Source organism: Podarcis tiliguerta (genome assembly GCF_965153285.1).
Source record: "Podarcis tiliguerta genome assembly, chromosome: 2".
NCBI classification, from domain to species: Eukaryota; Metazoa; Chordata; class Lepidosauria; order Squamata; family Lacertidae; genus Podarcis; species Podarcis tiliguerta.
Genome location: NC_139535.1, coordinates 79,612,273 through 79,637,572, shown reverse-complemented (window position 1 = coordinate 79,637,572; position 25,300 = coordinate 79,612,273). Strand labels below are relative to the sequence as shown.

At 42.9% G+C, this 25,300-nt stretch overlaps 1 protein-coding gene across 12 annotated transcripts in view; it reads left to right on the top strand.

Moving 5' to 3' along the window:
- The window catches only part of CACNA1A (calcium voltage-gated channel subunit alpha1 A), a 253,359-nt gene that overhangs the window by 205,451 nt on the left and 22,608 nt on the right, over positions 1-25,300 (top strand). For 9 of the 12 annotated variants that reach the window (XM_083430670.1, XM_083430668.1, XM_083430665.1 and 6 more), the window contains 8 exons: positions 1,738-1,865; positions 5,048-5,144; positions 18,306-18,411; positions 20,122-20,229; positions 20,493-20,593; positions 21,563-21,672; positions 22,538-22,676; positions 24,460-24,573. In XM_083430670.1, the coding sequence (XP_083286796.1) occupies positions 1,738-1,865; positions 5,048-5,144; positions 18,306-18,411; positions 20,122-20,229; positions 20,493-20,593; positions 21,563-21,672; positions 22,538-22,676; positions 24,460-24,573 (903 nt within the window). Of the gene's footprint in view, positions 1-1,737; positions 1,866-4,008; positions 4,106-5,047; positions 5,145-18,305; positions 18,412-20,121; positions 20,230-20,492; positions 20,594-21,562; positions 21,673-22,537; positions 22,677-24,459; positions 24,574-25,300 lie in introns of all 12 variants that reach the window. The other 3 variants (XM_083430667.1, XM_083430661.1, XM_083430672.1) reach the window with 2 other exon arrangements.

Here is a 25,300-nt window from a genome sequence, read left to right as displayed (position 1 = left end):
CTGTTAATAAATTAACTACCACCTCCAAGTCATTTTATGAAATTAATTATTTTAAAAATCCTAAAAATACAGTCCTAAAATAATGAGGCATAAGATAATCCATAGTAGTATTAAGGATTGTTTTCAAAACAGATTGAATAATAGGACACACACCAAAAATATGTATAAAGTCTGCTTTTCTTTCCCCACATCTCCAACAGTTTGTCCTCATTAGTATTCTATATCAAATTCAACTTATAAGGGGCACAGTCCCATTAATACTGATTTTAATAATAATTTTACTTTAAATCAGCTAATAACCTTTGAAGACTATGAGCTCATATTTATTTCCATTTATTTGTATTTATTTCATACCCATATGCTTTCCAATTTTTTTCATAAAATTACTGGTTGTTTGTTCTGTATCTTGAATCAGATCATAAAATTTACTTATATTCCCCCTTCTCTCTGCATTTGTAAAAAGAGCTGTTTTTAATGGTTTTTAAGTTTTTTTTTACTGCTGTAGATACTGAGCAATTCCAGCAGGAACACTCAAGTATCTTTATCTGTCTCTCAGGAATATAGGCACTCTAGGCAGTTGCTTAGTTTGCCTCTATGGTTGGTCAGTCCTGATTGGTGAAGGAGGAGCTTAGGGAATGGCTCCAACATTGGTCAACATCTGTTCTCTCACCAATTAGTGGTACTTAGTGGGAGAGGATACCTGAAGCTCTGAAGCAATAAAACCCAGTGTGGTATCTCCACACGAATGAAGAGCTGCTGTATTTTGTAGCTAACAAGTAGTACCAGTAACAAGTAGTACTTGCAGTATGGAGTCTTCCAGTTCAGGATTTTAGTCAGCTAGCCAAGAGCTCTTTGAGGATACCCCATTCAATTTCCCCTCCCCTCTGATTTTCCATGTTGTTTTTCCTCCCACCATCAGGCAATATTCCATGGCTACTGAACAAGCTTAGTCCTCATTGAACTGTTGATTCCTCTGCAACACACACTGAGGGCTATGCTTGCTCAGGAATGCTAGCTGGTGGTTGTTGCAGGCCTGGGGGAGAACACAAAAATGGGAAATTATGGTTTAAAAAAAGAAGCTTTTTTGTCCTTTTGCAAACCTTGGGTTTTCCGTCACACCTGCTTGTGTGTGGATTATACCATTTTGGCTTCATAAGCCAACATTCAGAGAATTCAGATAGCTGTTAGTATATGATTTTCTGCGTTTGCACTCTAGAGTCAGGGAAGGACAGCTTTGGAGTGAATTGCAGCTTCATTTCTCAAATGAGGAACAGGCTGTTTGGTAGCTGCAAGAAGGACCTGCAGCTCCCAAGCATGATCTAGTGTGGCAGTAGTGGTTGCAACCACAGGAGGTGGCTTGAGGTAGGCAGCAGCCTTTGCTTTGTGGCAAGTTGTATGTATGTGTAAGAGAGAATGTCAGCAGGTAAATGGTAAGTTACGTTGCTCTACTCACAGGTATGCTCATTCCAAGTTTTAAAATGTTACGTTTGTGCCTGCATATCTGCATATATAATTTTGTTCATGTTACCGTTGCTAATATGCAATGTGGGGGGGGGGGGAGGCGAAGGGGTGTGCCACTATTTGCTATGTTGGTCCCTCTCTCTAGTTACTTGAGGTCACATAGACTCTGGGCCTAAGCCTTGGTTTGCAGCAAGATGATAATTCTCAGCATTATTGAGCATTTCACCAGTTACTTAACACGTCTGTATCCATCTGTGTACCTTCTTGATATTGCAGATGTTGAACCTTTTTGTGGCTGTTATCATGGACAACTTTGAGTATCTGACACGTGATTCTTCCATTTTGGGGCCCCACCATCTGGACGAGTATGTGCGTGTGTGGGCTGAGTATGATCCTGCTGCCTGGTAAGGACATGCCTACCTGGCCGTTCCCAATACTGTACTCACAGCCATTGCCCCACACCAAGCAAAAGCTTGGGAAAGTGGATCAAATTGATCCATGCTTGGGGAAAACTTTCCTTAGTAAGGAAAACAGGGGCAGGGGATGGAGAAGAATTAGGCCTTAGAAGCTGGGAGGGCAGGGAGGCTACAGCTTAAGATTCCTGGGTTCTGCTGATTCCAACTCTATTAGGAAAGAGATTTAGCAGTGTGAAAGCTAAGACACCTATGCTCTCTACATTACTTTCACACAAGAAGTGCATTGGCTGGTAGGAGCATCGACTCCTGCGTTTTTGTTCATCTCAGGAAGGGAACCAATATTTAGAACTACAAAAGAAAAATAGTCTTATGCTTGTTCTACTCTAACAGAGCGAAGATAGGATGTCATATTGGTAGATACAGTCCTTATCTGTAATGATGCGAGAGAAAGGCAGAAGCCTAATCTGAGGCAGAGATTGGAGCCACTGCCCCTGTTTGCATGCAGCTCCATTGTGAGTCACCCACCTTAGCTGAGTTCCAGTCAGTGTGGATCTGTGGCCACTGCCACTCTGCCATTCCCATTCCTGTTGGCTAATTTCTGTGGGTCTCACTAGGAACAAGAGATTGCAAGAAGCAGATATGGGGGGGTTGATCTCTGATTAACATTTCCTCTTTTAATTTTAGGTTTTTGCAGCTGGACTCTGTCAACTCCACACACACACACACCCTTACATTATCCCATATGTTCAAAAGGGCATGATGTATGGCCCCTTGTGCCCAGGGATACCTGTTGCCATTTCCCTATTCTACCTAGTGGGCTATGTAGCCCCTACTGTAGGAAAACTGAGTAACATCACTAGTGTCACTTGAGCCAGACATGTGTATCTGAAGAAGTGTGCATGCACACGAAAGCTTACACCCAGAACAAACTTAGTTGGACTCTAAGGTGCTACTGGACAATTTTTATTTATTTATTGAGCCAGACAGTTATCTCAGTGAAGCCCCTGATGGTAGCGGCTATGCTTCATGTTTTGTGTCATGTTAGTAGTATGTGAGCTAAAAAAGGGTTATTGTGGTACTGATTTGGAAGCCGTCACAGAACCTGCCAGTGTTACGTATTGTTCAGCCATCAAAGAAATGTGCTCAATAGCTCTGTTAGTTATAAATGACACACTTCTCAAATGTTGGCCTGTAGAGAGGTGTTTGTTTGTTTGTATGTTTGTGTATGTATGTATGTGAGACAGAGAGAGAGAGCATGTGTATGTGTGTGCCTGCTAGGGCCTGGCCTACCATTCTGGTGTGTAACTATTCTTGTAATTTTTTTATGGTTTGCTGGGGAGGAGGCCAAGCACTCTGCTGCTGCAAGCAGGCACAGTGAGCAGAGTTGTGATAATTGGCACCTAACAGAAGGTCCACCCAGCGTTCTCTTGGTATCGTTTGTCACCCCTGTGCCCTGTTGAGAATGAATGCCCGTTGTGTCCAGGTTTAATGTGTTTGTTTACGCTGCCAGCCCTAACTGGCAAAACCTGCCAAGCCCAGCTGAGGGAGTGTTCATCAGGGAGCCTGTGCCATGCAGGGGCAGGAAAACCAGGTCTGCCCCTGCCTGAGCACTGGTTTCTATGCATTTATTAATAAGGAAGAAAAATGTTGGAGTGGGAAGCCCAGGGCTCCTAGAGTCCATGGCACAATGACTGGTTTTAAAGCGTCCATTGTGAGTTACAGAAAGGCAGCAATGCCTAATGTAAGAAATACCCAAGTTGGGACCTCAGCTCACACTTGACACATGATCTTTGATAAATCTCACCATGCTGCATAGTTGTGTGTCATTCCCCTATCTTCCTATCACCCTATATATTAATGAAAATGGTACTGGCTCATCTTCTTTCCCAGTACTGATGAAGAACCCAGTAGAGCTGCAGCAAAACCTGGGCTGCACAGCTCTGAGAAGCCCCTTTCCCCCTGCTGCCACCAATAGGAATGTACAGTTTCTCCATAAGCCCTGTGGGGGGTGGTATGGCTGGACTGAAGGTCTCTAGCCGGCAGTCCTGCTATGTTCTGTGTGTTCATGACAGTGTATGTGTTTCTCTTGCCCTGTAGCGTCTGCACTAACCCCCGTGTATTCTTCTTGCAGTGGCCGAATTCATTATAAGGATATGTACAGTTTATTACGTGTAATATCTCCCCCCCTGGGCTTAGGCAAGAAATGCCCTCATAGGGTTGCTTGCAAGGTTTGACTTACACTAAAACCTGCTAGCATCAACGGAATGAATGTTGCTTATGATTTCTTTAATATATATATTTCATATATATATATCTATATATATCTGTACACATACCTATCTATATATATTGCACTTTCAAGAGTAATTTAATGTAATTAGCCAACAGAATGCGTGAAATGATGCTGCCACCCAGACCAGTAACGCATGGAGCATACCGGTTACCTTGAACCATCTCTGCTTGCTGTTAGCTGGAGCTAGGCCTGGAGGGTTCTATGAGTCTCTCTCTCTCTACTCACCTCCACCACTCTCTGCACATTAATACTTCATTTGGGGAGGACAGAGACTCCATTGACACCTCTGCCATTTCCCCCCCTCCCCTCCCCACTTCTTTCCACCCCCCTTTCCCTCCACCTTCTCTTCCTGCACTCTGCCCTCCTCCCACATTGGCAAAGAGGGGCTTTCTCATCTCAATCTGTCTTTCTCTTTCTCTCCTTCTTTCTGTGGATCTTCATTACTAAGAGGACCTGACTCTGCACTCCTTGGCCCTATAAGCCCATGGAGGATTGTGGTCTGCATTTATAACCTGAGGCTGAGTAAACTAGATGGAGGCACATGCTTAAGTTAAACCTGTCCCTCTTGCAATGGGAACGCTAGCTCTGTAAGTACGGAGCTTGCACTTAAGCATTTTGCTGGATCACAGCCAGTTTGAGGAGCCATCTTTCTACTCCCAGTCGCTTCATGAAGATCAAGCATATTTGAACTCTTGGCTGACAAGCAGCACAGTAATCTTTACATTTTTATCTTCCATTTTTTTCTTTTCCAATTGATTTCCAATATTTTTCTCTTCTTTGCATCTCTCTCTCTTTTCTATTTTTCTGTGTATTTTTTCCTTTTTTAATTATTATTAATTTTTTTTGGTTGTTTTTATTTTTAATTTTTTGCTCCCAGGGGCCGGATGACTTTCATGGACATGTATGAGATGCTGAGACACATGTCTCCACCCCTGGGGCTAGGGAAGAAATGCCCTGCCCGTGTTGCTTATAAGGTAGAATAATTTTTAAGAAATAAACAAGGCATATTTCAAGTTAGCTTCATTTTTAATTATTTTTTTTTCAACAACAAAAATACAAAAGCTATAATTTTTGTACATTTCTTCCCCCTTCTCAATACAATTTCTTGAGCAGTAACAGTGTGTCCGTTCAGTACCGTTAGCGTTTCATGTTTCAGAGACTCCATTATGGCCAATAAATGTTGGGTGGGTAAGAAACAACTCCAAGGTGCATGATCCTACTCAAAATCCTCCATCAAAGTGCCACCACCCTGTCCTCCTGCATCTAGCAGAAGAGACATTGCTTTTAAAATGTTTCACCTCCCATTCCCTTTGCCGCCGCCCCCCAAACAATTTAAACAGCTGTGATTGCTCTGAAACTATCCAGCCAATACAGATACCCCAAATGAACTGGGAAGAACAAAGCCGGAAGGGGAAGAGAGACCAAAGATCCAAAACACATTTAATGGCGCTATGAGTACTTTTGATCAGGCCAGTGTGTCCGCTTCTAGTGCGGGGAGTCAAAATGATATTAGTCACCATTACCTGCACTCTCCAGAAAGAACTGATGCCATTGGATTGAAATATTTTCTAAATAAGTAAAATGCAAGGCCTTGTGCATCTATTCATCAGTTTTCCTCTACCTGGGCAACCTTTCCCTTTGACCCATAACACTGTAGTGGAGCTCCTGAATCTCTGACCAGTTAACCACATTGCAGGGGTAGGTTGCAGCATAGTACATATGACTGTTGATGAGCTTTTCGGTGTCAATATAGGGAACACTGCAGAGAAAATTGATGTTATAGCCATTAGTTGAAAGCATATGAAGCACTTGAACTGCCCATATATGCAGGTGAACAATGTAGCATATAACTAGAAGTTTGCCCACACTCATCCATTTCAGACAAAATCCCCCCAATGAGATGAAGTTTCTGTGGTTCCCAACTTTCTTGAATGCACCTCACATGTTCAGCAGTATCTGGGACCCAAAATCCCCTGGTGTCTTTCACGGCATGAACAGAGCTCTCCCAGGATTTCCTGATCAACCTCCTGTAAGTAATGTGAAATGTGGGGGTAGCACAAGGGCAGAAGCACGTTATTCAGACTCCATGAGGTAATTTGCAGGGATGAGTTAATTTCCTTGTATCTGGGTTTAGATTATCTGGATAAATTCCAGATAAATTTAACAATATTTCAAAACAGCAGGAAATTAAATGTAAACAAGATAGTAAGAAAGTGCCCCCATCTAACCCCACCCCACTGCATCCTGGAGACATTGGATAGTGTTAAGGGACCAGAATGCATGTGTGGTTTCCTGCACATGATGAGAGCCTATGCAATGATAAGACAAAGTCACCTTCAGTTTCAGTGAGGGAGATAAAGCCATGGAAAAGTGATAGGTCACCAAGGAAGGCGAGGACAATGCAATTTACCCCATGGTCCTGTTTGCCACCCCACCCAAGGATATGGGTTCCTAGTTGCCCCTGAGTGTCCTCCCAGGCTTTGTGGAGCCTGTTCTGCACCTTGGTACACAAGTGGCCATTAGGAGATTTGGGGTAAGGTGGCATCAGTATGCTGATGCTACCCAGCTCTGCTCTGTAACATCAGGAGAGACTGTGCAAGCTATAGATTGATACCTGGTCTAGGAGCTGGATAAGCTTCAACTGGTAAGACAGCTACAGCCATTTCTGGATCAGAATATCCTGACCTCCAGGCTGGATTACTTACTTCAGTGCGCTTGCCTTTGGGGTTGGTCCAGAAGCTGCAGCTGCTGCAAAATCTGGTGCTTAGCTACCAGGCTGTTTGTGTTGCTGGTTTTGCTGTATAAAGACCTATACAGCATGGGACCAGATACCCAAAAGATTGTCTTACACCTTAGATACCTTTGCAGGTGAGGGCCTCCTCAGAAGGTCCATCCTGTACCATTTGGAATTCCCTTTCCTTAAATAGTAGATAGGTGCACCTAACGAAGATCTTCCTCTTTCATCGGGCCTTTTAAGATGAGATCTTTACCAGTCTGCATCTGTACTTGAATTGTTTTAAAGATGGTTTTATTATTCTATCCCTTGTGGTTCACTGCCTTGGGCTTCTTTGAAAGGAAGGGCAGGGTATAAATTTAATTAATAAATAATAAATAAAAGAAATAACATCACATCTAGTTTGGTGCTGATAATGATTTATAAAGCTCGTTCTGAGCATTTGATTCAGTATTTAACAAGTATGCAATTAGAGTGCTCACTTGCTATGCATTTTTTTCATAACTGAAGTTTTTCTGTTGTGTGTATCCTAGAGATCACTTTTGATCTACACCACTTTCTGTAACCATGGCATAGGCATGACCACTTGGTGCTGCATTCATATGGCAGCAGCTGATAACGCAATTTAGTACTGAAGCATAAATTTAGGAAACAATACTGAATAATGAAAAATAGGATTTTGAATGATGGTCCTTTTTCAGTACACTAGGGTATGGTACCCATGTTAAGCCTGCTAAGTCACCAACCTGCCATTTGAGCTTGTGGGAATCATTGTCCGGATTAGAACACATGGCACATGACTTGTAGGTGTTAGTGTGCTTGACACTTGACGTCTATCTGGAAATGAATTGAAACTGGTAGAATTGGGCTTGTATTATGAGGGTCTTCACAGAGTTTTATTATGGTTCAAGCTCCAGTTTATTAGTTCAGACTTTTGTGCAAGACAGGCAGTATTCACCTTCAGCTGCCAGTTAACAAGAGCCTAGAAGTGCAGGACTATACTCATTACCTCTTACACATGCACAGGCTAGCAACAGAACACATGCCCAGGTAGAGCTCCTTCTGGGTAAAAGTTAGACTCAAGTCTTGGGCTCCATCCACCAACTTGCCTATGGGTTGCAGTTCATTCTGCAGTTGGGATTGCTCTCTCATGCCCTTCCGGCTGCCCATAAAAGAATAAGGGAGGTGGGGAAGTTCTTGTAGTTGTTCTAATGGCTCTTTTGATCTCTTTGCATAACTTAAAACAGACACCCATGCCTTTTCAGTGCTTCTGCCTCCATAACGGTGTAACTTCCTACAAAAGAACACAACCTAAGGGGAGGTAGTTCACTAGTCTTAACCAGAGACGAATTAACAGCAACTAACCTTTTTCTCTGCCCCCTTCTCTCTGCTGCTCCATGCCTCCTTCTCTGTCAATGCAGTTCTAACCTATCAGAAGCTTTTCCCTTCTGCTCCTCCATAACTTCATATTCTAACCCTAAACCTTTTATGCATCTCAGCAGCTGATCATCAAGCTACATCTTCTTTCTCCTTTTCTTCCCTAAGTCTACCACTCATACCCAGAGCTTCCCCTCTCACATTTTCTGTGTTATGTGTGTGATCTCTCTTTCACCCTTCTGAACCATTGGGTTTCTATTGCTGGTTCATGGCACAGATATTGAAAAGCTCACTCTCACTTGAAAGGGTCCTTGGATTCTGCAAGTTTAGTGTGGGGAGAAGGGGAAAGATATAAAACTCTGCCAGTTTTATCAGTGGGGATAGACTCTGTAGTAAAGGTTTCAGTGCAGTCTGATGCCACAGAAACTGTGTAGTGAACATGCCACTATAGGATGAGAAATGTAGGAAGATTTGAGGAGAGGGTACTCAAATCCACCCAAGCAAGAGCAGTAAGTAAAGATGAATGTTTGAAAGGGCCATGGTGAGTAGGAGGCAGTAACTGAAATAGGTTTTTCAGATGAAAGATTATACTACTGTATCCTAATGGCAGCCAGCAACTAATACTTCCTTCAGACTATAATATCAGACCAGTCGTTGTACTGAAACATATGTGAAATGATCAGAGTGCTGGGAGAGACGAGGTCAGTTTGCTCACATTGCTCTGCCAATGGAAGAACCTTGTGGGAGGGGTGAATTGCACAGCTATGCAAGTGCCACCACACATTTCCGATCTCTGATGCTTGTGTGGTTCTTCACATGTAATTCTACCCCTCCCACATGGTTCCTGCGCTTTTAGGTTACCAAAGTGGAAGCCATAAGAGAAGTGTGATCAGTCTCCAACTGCATCTTGCTACTGAAGTCAACATGACAGCTCTTTCAACCTCTTGGTAGGTCCTTTTTGTGATATGTTTTAATTTGGGTTTAGGAGCAGGGGAAGGGTGTTATTCTTCTTTTGGAATGGTCATAATCTTACTCAGTGAGAAAACATGCATTTCTCAGCCAGTTTGACTGTATCTTATTAGTTGAACATGCTTAATAGAAACAATATGTATAAATGAAAAATTACTATTAAAGCAGTAAGTCTGATGGAGAATATTGCATGCAGACAAAACTTGAAGAAGTAACAATAATCACTCTGATGTTTTGATACTACTGTGACTACTACAGTAGTCTTGAGGAGGATGTGATTTTTTTGAGAAGCAGAGAGAGGTGTAATGGGCAAGAGGAGAAAGAGAATTCCATTCATTGGAGGAAGCAAATGAGAAGAATCAAAGACAAGACATAGCCGAGGCTATCTGTGACTTGAAACAAAATAAGATAATTATCCAGAGCATTATGACATATAAAGAAGTTAAATAAGGATGGATAAGACTGTGAAGAGTGTTGCTGAGAAGTTAAAGCATCAACGGAGAGACAGGTGTAAATTTTGGTGAGGTTAAAATATAACACCTGCCTGAATTAGAAACAGGATATTTGAGAATGGAAGAGGACAGTAAAAAATAAAACTCGAGACAATGAAATTAGGAAGAATGACAAGTATATTATTTGTCAGATGAAGAAACAGAAGGTTTACAGGACAAGACAACAAATTCTGTATAGTGTTTTTTAAGTTGTCTCTGGGTGTTCCAACCAGAAAAAGCAAAAAGGCAGAAACAGAAAGATAAACTTGAATGTCGTTTGCATAAAGATGATCATTGAAATCAAACTGTTCTGTCAGAGATACAAAATTCCAAAGCCAGGTATGCATATTGAACCAAATAAAAACTTTGTGAGCTGGACATTTCAACAAGGATCGTTCCATCCTGATGAATCAAGGAAGACACCAAAATCAATGTGATCTTCTCATTCTTCTCAGCCTCCTAGTAAGTAGAACCATCTAGATCAAGAAATGTTAACCAAAATTTTATTAGATTTTATAAGCTGTGTCAAAAGTTATGACAATTGCAAAGTCACAAAAAATTATAATTACATTTAAAAACAATACGATCAAATACAGAATCAAGGCCAAAAAATTATTGAGTTCATCTTACAATGAAGTGTTCACTTCAGCTATATATTCAGCTATGTTTCATGCACAAAAATCTGCCTGATCTTTGCAGGACAGGCAAAATCTGGATATGATGTCAGGCTCTCATCTGTCCAGTGACTTTAGGTTTGTCTTTAAAGTTCAGCTTTCTTAAAAGTGAGCCAAGCAGTTCATTCCTGCAGTTCATTCATCACATTATAATATAGCAGATAAAATAACTCTAAAGTTTCAGTGCCGTAGAGATGTGACCACACTGTCTGCCTACAGGAAGTTGTAGAAACACTCTTCACACAAACCATTTGTCATTCATCCATACACACTGCCCAGGCTTGCGCCCCAGGGACGTCACTTCAATGCTGCTAATGCAGAGTTTGACTTCGCCCCTGGATTTGCGCTGCATTGACTTGCGAGACTGATGGATGCCAACATGGAGAATGCTCTCATCCTGCACAGATGCAGGGAGGATATGTTGTCTGTAAACACAAATATCTTCTTCCATAAGTTGGAGTGACTGCTGTGACAATGACACATAGAATCCTGAACATCTTCGACATTATTAAAAAGCAAAAAATTGCTGAACATGATAAATATGCAGATCATAGATTTTAAGCTAATTAAGTTCATCCATTGTAACAGATAATGCAGGTATGTACCTTTCACACTGATTTTTTCTGTCACTTTTTGAGTGGCAGAAGCCACTAGCATGTGATTTCCATGTAATTCAAGATTCACACCCACTTGTAGTATAAATTGTCTTGCTTTGTTAATTATGGGCGTGTGAATAGGCTCCATGAGAAGACCCTGATTTATAAACCAATGCCTCTGTGTAATCTCCAAAAGGATGCAAGTCTGCCAGCAACTCCATAAGGAATTGTATGTTGACTTTCGTTGAACCATGACTGTTTCTGCGATTTGGGCTAAAAGTGAATCTGAATTGCTGCAGGCATTGCTTTGTCACATTAATACTGGTTCTTAACAACTACCCCAGTTCTTAATGATTGGTTCAAAAACTGATGCTAATATTTTGACCCCGCACATGGAGGTTGCAAAAATGCTTTCTAGTTTGATTTTGTCTTATGTTGATCTCAGCACATCTGCGATGTGGATCAGACAATTAAATCTTCACATGAAAGCTGTTGGAAAATGTATTTGCCAGTCACTTGTCAATTAGCTGGCTTAAACAAGTGAAGAATCTCCATGGTAGTTGCTCCGCAGGAAAATAAATTATCCAGTCGCTGCTTTGCACCACCAGACTACTTTGCCAGCCTATATTTGAATAGAAAATCAGGTTCTCAATCTTCCTACAGTTTGATTAAAAGGAAGAAGAGGCCAAATGGCCTGACAGGCTGCCTATTTATCTTGGCACTGAGCGCAGGGTCAAGTGCCTCCATTGGGCAGTTGTTCCCATGCCCAGGGGAACACCCACAAGGCCCTGCCACCATTGGTCAATTTGGCAGCAGAGAACAATCCGGCCTGCCATATGCTGGTTCACAAGAGCATATTGGGGCCTGTCTGCAAAGCCGCCCATGCCAGAAGGGCAAACGGACTTTCTCTTCAATGCAAATTTCCATTATTATTTTTTGCTGTACTAACTGCCATTGATTATTGCTTTAGATTTGAAGAAATTAGAACATACACACCTCTTTTTATTAAAACAAAAACAAAAAACCCTGCCAAAACTTTTAAAGAAAGTTTGCACCTACAGGACCACTATAAGAAGGACTGCAACCTGATATTGTTACTGTTGAAATTCCAAATTCACTTCCTCTATCATTGGTGGGAAACCAAGTGTTCTCTTTCTACTCATCTTTTTGTCACGGCTCTTGAGGTCTTGGATAATGAAAGGCACTCTCAGTATTGCCTCTCATCTCCTTTCGCTCAGTTCCTGCAGCCAAAGAGGCAGAAGAGTTCATAGGCTGATAACACTGCATAACAATTTTTGACAAAAGTCATGCCTCTGAGAGAAAAGTAGCCGTTTCTTATAGATTTTGAGGTGCTGAATACGAATATGACAATGAAAACGCAAAATCGGCTACAGTTTCTTAGAGCTCTGCAATCATTTGTTATAATTTGAGTATGACTATATGCTACTTAAAGCAGTAGCTGTTTGAGAAACGTGAGTTATTTGGCTTGAATACTATCTAACTGAAGAAGCAATACATTGGATAGTGGATATGGAAGATATGGAAAGAGGGCAGGTGAAAGGTAAAAAAATGTGCTTGGAAAAACCCAACCACCAGTTAACAACTAGAAGATTTGAAAGGCTACAAAGAAAATGTTGTCCTGCCCTGTCAGGTGCATACACATTAATAGTCAGCCCAGTGTTGAATATATATCTATGAACAGTCTGGATTTCATCTGCTTACCTGAAGCCCAGTATTGTTTGCTCACTTACTTTGATTGGAAGTGGCTTTTTGAGGTCTTAGGCAGAAGTTTCCCCCCATCATCTGCTTCCTCATCCTTTTAACTGCATATGCATGTGAATTAATTTGGGACATTCTATGTACAAAGCATATACTCCACCACTGACCTATATCCTGTCTCCTGGAACAGTCGAAAGCTAAAGCCTGTGAGTACCAACAAACTATACTGTATTGCCATACTTGCTAAGGTGCTGGTACGATGGGAGGCCCTCCACACAAATTAAATATGCTGTGACAGTCATAGTAACTGCCGTTTGCTGCATACAAATGTCAAAAAGGAGCATTGCAGGGAGTTTAACTAGATTACCCTTTGGGTCCCTTCCAACTCTACAATTCTATAAGAATATGCAAAGTTGCAGTAAGTCAAGTCTATCTAGCCTATCTATCTAATGCCTTTCCCAGCTTTTGTTTCCTGAGACCCTTCAACCAGAGATGCCAGAGATTGAATCCAAGACCTTCAAACAATTTGTTGTACTACTAAGCTAAGCCCTTTTTCCCACCTAGAGGGAAAGTCATCCTTGGTATCTAACTACTTTCATGCCTCAGTTAATTGTGACAACACCAGGATAAGAAAAACAACAACTCAACTAAGTACATGCTGGTCAGAGAAGAATAAAATTCCTTAGGAGGAATTTGAAGAGACTTGGTGGTATTGCAGTTAGGGTGCAGGCTGCATTCGCAGAATACCTCTTGCATTTTGCTATTCTTCAGACAGGAGGCACAAGTGACCATGTTTTGAAAAATCACCACTATGCTAACTTCTCAGTGAGATATTGAAATCTAGTCCTAAGTTGTGGAGAGTCACAGGAAGATATGGAACCATTGTGAGTCCACACTGCAGTCCATGCCTCCTGTCATGGGATGATCTGCAACGATCATGTTATGGCTGGAGAAGAGCAGCACACTGATGAATCGTTTCTGAATGGGGGCAAAAATCGAATTAGCCTTGATGCAGATGGAGTTGTTAAAAGTGGTTATTGGCAATATTAGGCTCATCATGTAAGGCCAAGCAATTAGGTAGGGCGGGGTAAAAAATCTAGTACCCTCCAGATGTTTTTGGACTATGGTTCCCATCATCCCTGACTATTAGCAATGCTGCCTTGGGGAGTTGTAGCCCAAAAACATCTGGAGGGTACTACATTGACTAGCTTTGGTGTAGGAAAGCTTTGTTTGTACCATGTTGACTTTTTACATAAGGAAATGCACATAGCTACCTGTGCCTTAGACCTGGTAAGGCATCTGGTTTCAAAGGAGACTGTATGCAGGGGCTTGCATTGGGTGTCAGGAATCCCAGGTTAGCATAGACTTGGTGAAAGGAGGATGAAGGGATGGGAGAAGGAATGTGGTGTGTGGCGCTCAAGGTAAATGAACTTTAGGCTAGAGGCCTTGGTGTCAAGACTCATAGGCCTCATTCCTAGCTGTGCCATTTCCATATCTGTGCTTTACATCCCAGCTTTACAAAACCCTTTGAGTAAAAATATTGTTTTCAGTGCAATACACTATAATAATCTCTCTCCTCTGTAATGGCCCACTCCTCTGTAAATCTTCCATGTCCTTCCCATTCGCTACCATTGTCCATACATCCCTTGGTTCATTCAACCATGACATCAGCTGTCCAGAAAACCAGAGAGAGATAAATTTGTTCTGCAGTTCCCTTACATATTTGTGGGGAAGAGAATTGGGATTTCTGACTGCCCTATCTGCCCTGGTAAATAATTGCTGCCTGTATCCATCTACCCCCACCATTATCCCTTATTCACTGTTGCTGTCCCTAATCATACAGAGATCCCAGGGTTTATTCTGCATGAGACAGCAATCCAAGGGACCCAATTCTCCGACAGAATTGGCATTTTCATAATCATTAGCCTACATACACTATGGCTAACATGATTTGGCTCTTTCATCTCCCTTACTGTTGCAATCCATGCTTGCTCCAGTGCATGGAAAAGCTAGGGTGCTGTCCCCAGATAAGCGCACTGTGAATTCTGTGCCATTGAAACACACACACATGCACACATACAGAAATTCAAATTCAGTAAGCAGAAACTACAAGCTATAAGTGATTTTTTTAAATGAACAATACAAATCTGTATGAATATTTCTATAACATTATGTTTTTGTTTTGATTGGCATTGAGATATTTTGGGTCACTACAAGAAATGCTTCAGGGAATTGAATGCAGCAAAACAATAGGGGGAAAGTGGGTATAGAATGACTTTGGAAGAAGGGCATGTGGCATGGGAGTGGGGAGGAGGGAAGCCACAAGCAACTGCTACACTCAGGCCTAATATCACAGTTTGTGATATAATAATAGCTGCAGTGTGGTAACATTTGAAGGAAGACAATTCTGTGGGTGGAAGCAGCAAGGTAGTTTACAAACCCATAACAGTTCTGCAGGTCCTGGGACAGGTCACTGCTCCTATGGGAGGTAACTATGCTGCTGGCCCCAGCCACATGAATCCATTGTTACTAGAGGTCAGCCATGCTGTAGCAGTTCCTATGCCATTCATAAAAGCAAAGTAACACTCAGGGTTTACCCACAGTTATATTACCTCTACTTCTTCCAGGCACAGTCTGCGCTTTAAAACACCGCATTCAAGTGCTCTCTCTTTTTTTGCCCCATCGCATTCCTTGCAAAAACCCACTCTTTAAAGCTCAATCAGAGCAAACAGCAATCTGCAATTGATGCTTGCTCCGACTGGGTTCTGAAGAGCAGGTTTTCACAGGGAAAGCTTCAGGGGGGGGGGGCGGAGATCCAACAACTCTTGGACGTGGAGCTTTTGAGTGCAAACCTGTGTCTGGAAAGAGCAGGAGAAATAGTAGCTGTGGATAAGCCCCCAGTCTTGTAGACTGCCAGAATCCTGGGGTATCCACTGAGGGTTTATCCACACTTTCTCTTGTCCCGCTGCTTTCCTCCAAGGAAAACTGCTCTTTAGGGCTCAAGTTATCTCTCGCTTGGACTACTACAATGCGCTCTATGTGGGGCTACCTTTGAAGGTGACCCAGAAACTACAACTAATCCAGAATGCGGCAGCTAGACTGGTGACTGGGAGCGGCCACTGAGACTACATAACACTGGTCTTGAAAGACCTACATTGGCTCCCAGTACGTTTCCGAGCACAATTCAAAGTGTTGGTGCTGACCTTTAAAGCCCTAAACGGCCTCGGTCCAGTATACCTGAAGGAGCTTCTCCACCCCCATCGTTCTGCCCGGACACTGAGGTCCAGCGCCGGGGGCCTTCTAGTGGTTACCTCACTGCAAGAAGCCAAGTTACAGGGAACCAGGCAGAGGGCCTTCTCGGTAGTGGCACCCGCCGTGTGGAATGTCCTTCCACCAGATGTCAAAGAGAAAAACAACTACCAGACTTTTAGAAGACATCTGAAGGCAGCCCTGTTTAGGGAAGCTTTTAATGTTTAATAGACTATTGTATTTTAATATTTTGTTGGAAGCTGCCCAGATGGGCGGGGTATAAATAATAAATTATTATGATTATATTATAATCAGAGGAAATAACAATTCAGGTTCCCCGCAAATTGCCATTTGTTCCAATCTATCACTAAAGAGCATGTTTTCCCTTGGAAAGGAACAGGACAAGGGAAAACTTCTTGGACCCATGCTTTCTAGGCACGGCACAAGTGGAAAAGTCGACAAGCCCTGAGTGAGGCAGTCACCAAGAGGTGTGGCTATTGAGTTCTGGTTGCAAAGCAAAAATATAATTTCTACAACTATTGTTAAACTTTTGGTCAACTGCCAAAAAGTCCAGAGAGTCCATCCCCAGTCCTCTCTGAATTCTGAATGCAATGCAAAAGGAAGGTCTAAGGGATGAGAAGGAAAATAAGGTTGCTTCATCTTGTTTTATGAGGTGCCTCACCTTTGGGATCCACAACAGATCCTGCATATGGCCCAAAAGAAAGGCTTGACTCTGCAAGATCTTCTGACAGGTTGAATTAAGTTATGTGACAGAAATGGATTTGATGCACAGGCCATGTACCTTGTTCATGGACAGCTCAGGAACACAAGGTAATGTGAGGGCACAGGCAGCATTCTTACCAAATTGCCAACGAGGAGGAAATTCTGAGTACCCAAGTACGAAGCACTGAGGAAGATCTGTTCAGTCTAATGCAGGCTGCTCTCCCAAGATTTACAGGTTTTCTGGACATCAGATTCCTGAGGGATCTTCCTACTTAATGTGTCATCATCATTATCATCACCATCATCTATATGTGTGTCTCCCTCTTTCTTTCTCCTCTTCCTTCAGAGTTTTTGATCTCATCTGTCATTCTGTGCACCTCTGTTCAGTGACATCCACTTAATGAACCCCAAGGACCCTGACCGTCTAACCCCCATTTCCATTGGTCCTATCTCAGCTAATGCACTAGCTGGTCAAGCCCCACCCTGAGCATCTTGTGTGATCTCCAGCCCACAGCCTTGGCTCAGGAATGGCACATGGCCCATAGTCTGTCAATTTCATTTCTTTCTTTTCTACCTTAAGGATGCACCCATTTTTTGCACCAAGAGCCCACAATCCGGATCTCTCCCTTAGAGCAATCTATACCAGAGCTATGAATGAGTCTCAACGTGTTCTCTGTGCATGCTTTTGCACTGTGCTGCATGCTGCATGCTCTTTTTGCATGCTCTAGTCTTGCGCATTTGATGAAACCTGTTCTGTTGAATGTTTGTGTGCATTCTCCTTGGACCCCAACCCTTTACCACTGCTGTCTACTGCTGTCTTGGATAGTTGGGATTTTATTTGGGTTTTTCCTTTTTTTTACACTTTTTTACTTTTATATAGACAATGAGCTCTTTGGGGAGAACTCTGTGTAAGTTTGGAAGAGGACCTTAAAAGGGATACATTCTGGAGAGGAGAGATTACATCATGAGAGACTTAGTTGGACAGGACACATGGGACTCATCTACAGCTAGGGGATGAGAGTAGCTCTAGTGACCCAAGCTAGGAGACTAGAATATTCCTAATTCTGAAAACTGATTGGGACACAGTGGGCTAGAACAGAAGCCAGGAAACTGCCTCCAAGTCTAATACAGACAACATAAGGGTCTCCTTGCAGAGGTCTTCAGACTACAGTCATCTCTGGCTAAAGTCATTGGCAAAAACCCAGTAGATAATCTTGCAGAATGTTTAAGGTAAATCTCAGTGGGATGAATTTCTAAGCAACATGTTTAGGAGTGCAACCAGGTCCATACAGTTATTATGTGGGGGATTTTCCAGGCCCATCTTCTAGTAGCTGATGTGGAATCCACATACCAGTATCTGAAAGCAGTTGGGTGAAAGCAAAATAAGGTGTGATAAGAGCAGAGTATCCAGATATTAACATATTGCAACTGGGCTCTGGTCCTCATGATACTGGGTGGGAAGTGAAGTTAAAACATGAGTAGGAGGATTCGATGCAAATTATTGAACTCAGAGTTCTCCCCAGAGCTCATATACTCCTCTGTGCATGATAACCTGGGTGGTGGGGAGTTGTGAGATGACACCTTTCTGCTTGGGTTTCTGCAGAGACTACTACGTATGGACCTGCCTGTGGCAGACGACAATACAGTCCATTTCAATTCTACCCTCATGGCGTTGATCCGGACTGCACTTGACATCAAGATTGCCAAAGGTAAGTGACAGCAAGAGAGAACAGTTTCTTTCCTAACAGATTAGAGAATTCTGGGAAATTGAATTAAATATTGGAAAGCAAAGCCTGGGAAAAGTTTTCAATTAGCAATAATTTTGCCTCAGATTAACCTCATTAGCTACACTACTACCACTGCACAATTATAGTACCTGCTAGTTCTTTTATGGGGACACGGGTGGCGCTGTCGGTAAAAGCCTCAGCGCCTAGGGCTTGCCGATCGAAAGGTCGGCGGCTCGAATCCCCGCAGCGGGGTGCGCTCCCGTTGTTCGGTCCCAGCGCCTGCCAACCTAGCAGTTCGAAAGCACTCCCGGGTGCAAGTAGATAAATAGGGACCGCTTACTAGCAGGAAGGTAAACGGCATTTCCGTGTGCGGCTCTGGCTCGCCAGAGCAGCGATGTCACGCTGGACACATGACCCAGAAGTGTCTCCGGACAGCGCTGGCCCCCGGCCTCTTGAGTGAGATGGGCGCACAACCCTAGAGTCTGTCAAGACTGGCCCGTACGGGCAGGGCTACCTTTACCTTTACCTTTTAGTTCTTTTATATAGATGATACATTGCACATAAATATGAATGCAAATGCCTATAGGAGAAGCAAGGCTCCCTGGACCAGATATTCCCCAGGGAGGAGGAGTAAGGGGTAGGCATTTTGCCTCTTAAATTGGTCAAACATCCCAGTACCAGCCTATGCATGAAGAAAGCAGTTATGTTAAAGAACCCATCAGAAGAGTGATACTGCCTTTAAAACCAAGGAACATTTCACTGTACAGTTTTACACAGGATGAAATGTCATTATTAAAAGCTCCAAGGCCCCTTTTCTGACTCACTTGGGTTGGATATCTTTCTGGTTATTTTGCCATAGTAGTTTGTCTCCTTGCCCCCCACAGGTGAGGTCAGGGAGCACAGAAACATCCCATGGAGCAGAATGCCCCAGGGTGCATCATTCCACATCTCTCAGGAAGACTTCTCCCAAAGTGTAGATAAGGGTTGCAGAACCTGTGGCCTTCCAGACTCTGACTCCGCTTCAGCCAATATGACCAATGGTCAGGGATGATGGGAGTTGTAGTCCAGCAACATATGGAGGCCCACAGGTTCCCCATCTCTGACCTACATGCAAGGAGTCATCTTACTGAGTGTAATGGAATGCACCCTGACCAAAATAAAAAAATTTAAAAAAAATGATGTAGAATATTCTGATATAGAACTTTAGAATGTTAAGGAGAAATCTGTTCTAGAATCCTCACTGACTTGCCAGTTTTCTGTGTCCCAGGAAATGTTGAGGGCAGCAATGGTCAAACATACCAACTAACACCTACAATGTGAAGTGTGACTCATTCAACTCTGATGTAGAGTGGCTGTAACAGCAACGGGGCACATCCATACCATACATTTAAAGCACATCCAATACACATTTAAAGCACATGACTTCCCCCAAAGAATCCTGGGAACTGTAGTTTGTTAAGGCTGCTAGGAATCGTACCTCTGTAATTCTATATTCTGCATTGAATATACTTTAAATGTATGGCATGGATCTGCCCTAATATTTCTTTTCAATTTTGGTTTCAATATTGACCAGAGAATTAACAGAATCCAAAAGAAACAGATTAAATATTCTAATACTTCTGGGGGACAGGGTGGAGATCAGGTGCCCAGTTGTTTATTTGTTGTGTCTCATCCCTGGCTTACATCTTCTAGGGGGCGCTGACAAACAGCAAATGGATGCTGAGCTGAGGAAGGAAATGATGGCAATCTGGCCCAACCTCTCCCAGAAAACTCTGGATCTCCTGGTCACCCCTCATAAATGTAAGAGTTGTCGTTATTGTCCCTGCCTGTGACATTCATTCTGTCCACATTCATTCATGTCTACCTGAGCTGCAACTACAAAACCCATGAAGGAATTAACAATTTTACATGCGCGCACATACACACAGACTTACAGTGATGGCACCCCACCAGCCAAGAAATCTCAGCCCAAACTGAAGGGCAGAGTTCACCTTTAGACAAACCTAAGGGAAGAATAAGCTGAAACAATTTATTGTTTTCTTTCTGCTTTCTTCATCCTACAGCTACCGATCTGACAGTGGGCAAAATCTATGCAGCCATGATGATCATGGAATATTACCGCCAAAGTAAGGCCAAGAAGTTGCAGGCCATACAGGAGGAGCAGGTATGTGGCAACCATAAAACATGGTTTGAGAAAAGATCCCTCAGTATCCAGTTTTCTTTCTTTTCTTTTCTTTCTTTCTTTCTTTCTTTTTTTTTTTTTTTTGCCAATTCTGGCCATGAATCCCTGAACAGTGGTACCTTGGGTTACATACGCTTCAGGTTACAGACGCTTCAGGTTACAGACTCTGCTAACCCAGAAATAGTACCTCGGGTTAAGAACTTTGCTTCAGGATGAGAACAGAAATCACACAGCGGCGTGGCAGCAGTGGGAGGCCCCATTAGCTAAAGTGGAACCTCAGGTTAAGAACAGTTTCAGGTTAAGAACAGACCTCCAGAACGAATTAAGTTCTTATCCCGAGGTACCACTGTATTTTAGGGGGGGGAGGGATTTATGATACTGTATTTGTGCAGTTGTGTGTGTGCAGTCATGCAGATGTACATGTGCCAAATAATTTTGATGCAATATGCATCAAAGGCAGGGTTGGAGGAGAATCTTGAGATGCCTTCTTGAATTGTGAAGGAACTGGAGCTAAGTAAAATCAGGGGGGGAAACTCCCTGGCAAGGAGGAAATGCTCAAACTTCAGTGTCAGTTCTTAAGTACAAGTTCTTATAATGCCCAATTCAAGGCAAGGAAGAGCCAATGGTTACTAGACTCTCAGCTGCATCAGTGGAGTGGCCCTAGAACTCCTCTCTCCCCACCTACCCTGCTTTAGCCTGATGAAATGACTGCTGCCAATTGACAGTGATAGAGGGAAGAGTGTGGCTTCTCAGTAAAGCCAATAGGCAATGTATCAGTCTGTGAGCAAGGTTTCACTCACAGTTCAAAGCATGCAGGGATTGTCTTGTCACTGACAGCTTTTCAAATGGTCTGAACTTTTACTCGAGGAAAAGAAGCTATTTAATAGCTGCATGTATTTTCCAACAGATATCTAAATACCAACTTGTGCATCATTCTGTGCTTTCCTGTAGAATCGGACACCACTTATGTTCCAGCGCATGGATCTAGCATCCCCATCCCAGGAAGGTGGCCCAGGACAGAATGCTCTCCCTTCCTCACAACTGGATCAAGGGGATGGAACGTGAGTCTTAATCAGTATAGCTTTCAGACCTGCTATATTCGAAAAGACATCTCAGAAACAGAATGTGCAGAATCAGACACCTTGTAGAACATGGGTAGGCAAACTAAGGCCCAGGGGCCGGATCCAGCCCAATCACCTTCTAAATCCGGCCTGCAGATGGTCTGGGAATCAGCGTGTTTTTACATGAGTAGAATGTGTCCTTTTATTTAAAATGCATCTCTGGGTTATTTGTGGGACCTGCCTAGTGTTTTTACGTGAGTAGAATGTGTGCTTTTATTTAAAATGCATCTTTGGGTTATTTGTGGGGAATAGGAATTTGTTCATCCCCCCCCACCAAAAAAAAATGGTCTGGCCCTCCACAAGGTCTGAGGGACAGTGGACTGGCCCCCTGCTGAAAAAGTTTGCTGACCCCTGTTGTAGAACCATCATCATAGATTACTAGATTATCCACACAATGATTATCCACACAATAGATATAACTGGAGTCTTCAGCCCAGAAACACTACAGTGTATTTTTATAGATATTTTCTGCTTTAGATGTTTGTATACAAGCCTTTACTAAATATTCTCAAGGGAGTTTGTCTCTGGTTTTCAGTATGTCAGCTTGAGTGGGGGGCTTTCCTGATGTGGTTCTGTACATGACTGATCCCTGCTGTATGCTTTCCAGGTACTGTATAAGAGTTCCTGAAACTACCAGATTCTGGCTGTGTTTACTTAGCTGGGAAACTCTAGGGTTATGAATAGCAGGGAACCTGACAAGGCAGCTATTGTAGCTATTTCCACAACCCTAATGATACTGTGTCATCAGACTCTGTTTGTGACTGTGCAGCAACTTGTTATAGTCTGACTATTCTTTCTGCTCCAGGACCATGCAGGAAGGAGGAATCAAAGAAAGTGAATCCTGGGTCACACAACGAGCGCAAGAAATGTTCCAGAAGACAGGAACCTGGAGCCCGGAGCCGGGGCGCCCGGAAGAGATACCCAATAGCCGGACCAATTCCCAGGTGGTTTGTGTGCCAGCTAGGTGCTTGGACTGGCACTTGCCTATCTCTCAATCTTTCTCTCTTCTCTGACCAGTTTGTCCTCTGGGAATCTTTTTAAAATCTGTTATAATATGCAATCTTTCACTAGAATCAGACATCGTGTTTTGAAAATTCCAGAATCATAGGAAAGTTGCTCAGGAAGGTCCAGTTCAGAGGAGCAAATAGTTGAGATGTGGGTCAGGCCAATATGGGTTGAGCTTCAGCTGAAGAGGAAGGAATCGTGTGTGACACTTGGATCTCATGACAGCCCACATTTACAGCACCCTGTGCAACCTACTCTATAAAATTTTGGTAGCATGACAAAAGGGAGATGAGTTGCAAATTGTGGTGAATCAGCTGCAAAATCTTTTTGCCATAAACTGAACTCAGCCTGTGCTTGCTCATATTGCCTTCTTGCCATGCTAATTTGATCATATGAATTCACCTTACCTTAAACAAAGGGGGAAGGGACTCCAAAGGTGAAGCAAAACCTCACCGCCACCTAGATTGTAGGGGCTCCACGTGAGTTAAATGGAGAAGTATGAATGTTGATGCTCAGTGTTCATATGGCTGTTCTCAAAATATTTGTCTTAAAGATAAAATTGCAGTTATGCTCTGTATCATGAACACAGTGTCATTTGAGAGGAAAATCCATCCTGGCACATTACATGTCATTTTCAGTCACAATCTACTGATTTCTTTCCACAGTCATAAGTCTACTACCTTATTGGGACAGATGTTCCTCCGTAGTGTGCATTTGGCTCTCAGCCTATGAACTGGGAGAATAGGAGTGATTTCTCCAAGAATACTAGCAACGCCCTCTTTCCTTGCATGATTTTATATATGGCAGCCTTAGGAGAAAGCGCCTTAGGAGAATTCACCCCTGCCTCTTGCTGTGTCCTGCAGGCTCCAAAGACTTTGCACAGCATATTTGAACCATTTGTATATCAATGGAGGCTGCTCCATTAAGGCAAATGGGATGCTGCACCACCAATGTCTACCTGCCCTCAGCCAGCCCCAATCTGCCTGCCTTCCTCCTTACAACCAGTCCAGAGAATGGCACTGGCTGTCAGTTTCTTCCTCTCAGTGTTGCCTTTGCAGTACTCAAAGTACCAGGAAGAAGGTTGAGGAGAAAAACAGAATTAGTTTGTTCTGGCTCCAGTTGCATTTGGTTTCTTCTCCAGTCCACACCAATCACCACTTGTATGTGGGATTCCACAGGACACAGCAGCAGTACAACAGCCTGCAGATCCAGAATCTAAAATGCTCATTGCCTCTGACTTGTATTCCTGGATTTGGGTAGGAAATATATTTATGAGAGCTAGAGACAAGGAGGTCAAATCATGTTTAGCAGAAGAATACTTAATGACTAGAGGTTGCCAGCAGCATGAGGCCAGAATAAGTAGATTCTATGTTTGAAGTCCATTGAGCTCTTTAATCTTTGGTCAGTTGTTCCACATCTGTCCCCTCCCAGATCCCCCAAATCTGGCATCCCATATGTCGTGACCCCATTGCTTCAGACATGGCATAAAAATGTATCTTTTTGCCCAGGCTTTCTCTGGCCCATAAGATTGCCCCCTTTTTTTTCTTGTATGAATTCTCTAAATTCCTGTTTCTCCTTGGTACTGTTTTATGTTGTATTTCTATTTTAATGATGTTGTTTACTGTTTTTTATGTTGTGCACTTCTTAGAGGCTTTTCAAATACTAAGAGGTTTATAAATGTTTTAAATCAATCAATAAATTCATCTGCTTTGCCTAATCCAGTCTGTAGAGATGCGGGAGATGGCAAGGGAGGGCTACTCAGACAGTGACCAGTACCTGCCCATGGAAGGTCATGGACGTGCTGCCTCCATGCCACGACTGCCTGCTGAAAACCAGGTGAGGGTTTTTTTATCCAGCCCATTTTGAACTTGAGGGCTGTGATGACCTCCCCTTTCTTGCACTCTCTTTTGCTCATAGGGGTAGCAGTGGTCCTCATTGCCACCTGCACATCAAGGAGGTAGCAATGTTGGGCTTAGTGCTACTCGGTACTGGTGCAAACTGAAAGAATCCTTGAGTCTTCCTGTTACACATCTGTTTATTTAGGGTGTGTGTATCACTCTAAGGAACAGCATGCTCCTTCCAGGAATCATTTCAGCTTATTAACATGTGCTGAAGGCTTTGCTTTCACACAGGAAATGAAAGCCCTGGGCAAGATGAAGGTTCCACAAAGGGGCACCTGAACAAAGAATATTACGTATTCTGCAGGGGAGATGCAGGTCAATGGCATGTGTGCATCTCCCCATTATGTGTAGTTTAGGTCTAAATGGCCTACTGAATCCACTCCCCCTCAAGAAAGGGCTAGACTTTATAATACTACCTTTTCTGCATCCTCTTCATCCTGCAGATTCTCCCCACCCACTTCATGTTAAACCCTTTAAATTCATGGAAGATGCTCATGAGATGATACTTCCTACCAATACATCACAGAATAATGTCTTACATACAAGATAGCAGGTGCCTGTCATCACAATTTATTGGTCCAAATATTAGGGGAAAGCTATCAGGCTTTCTCATTAAAGGCAGCATTCTGCTGTAGAAGTCATCCCTAATATTTCCAATGCTA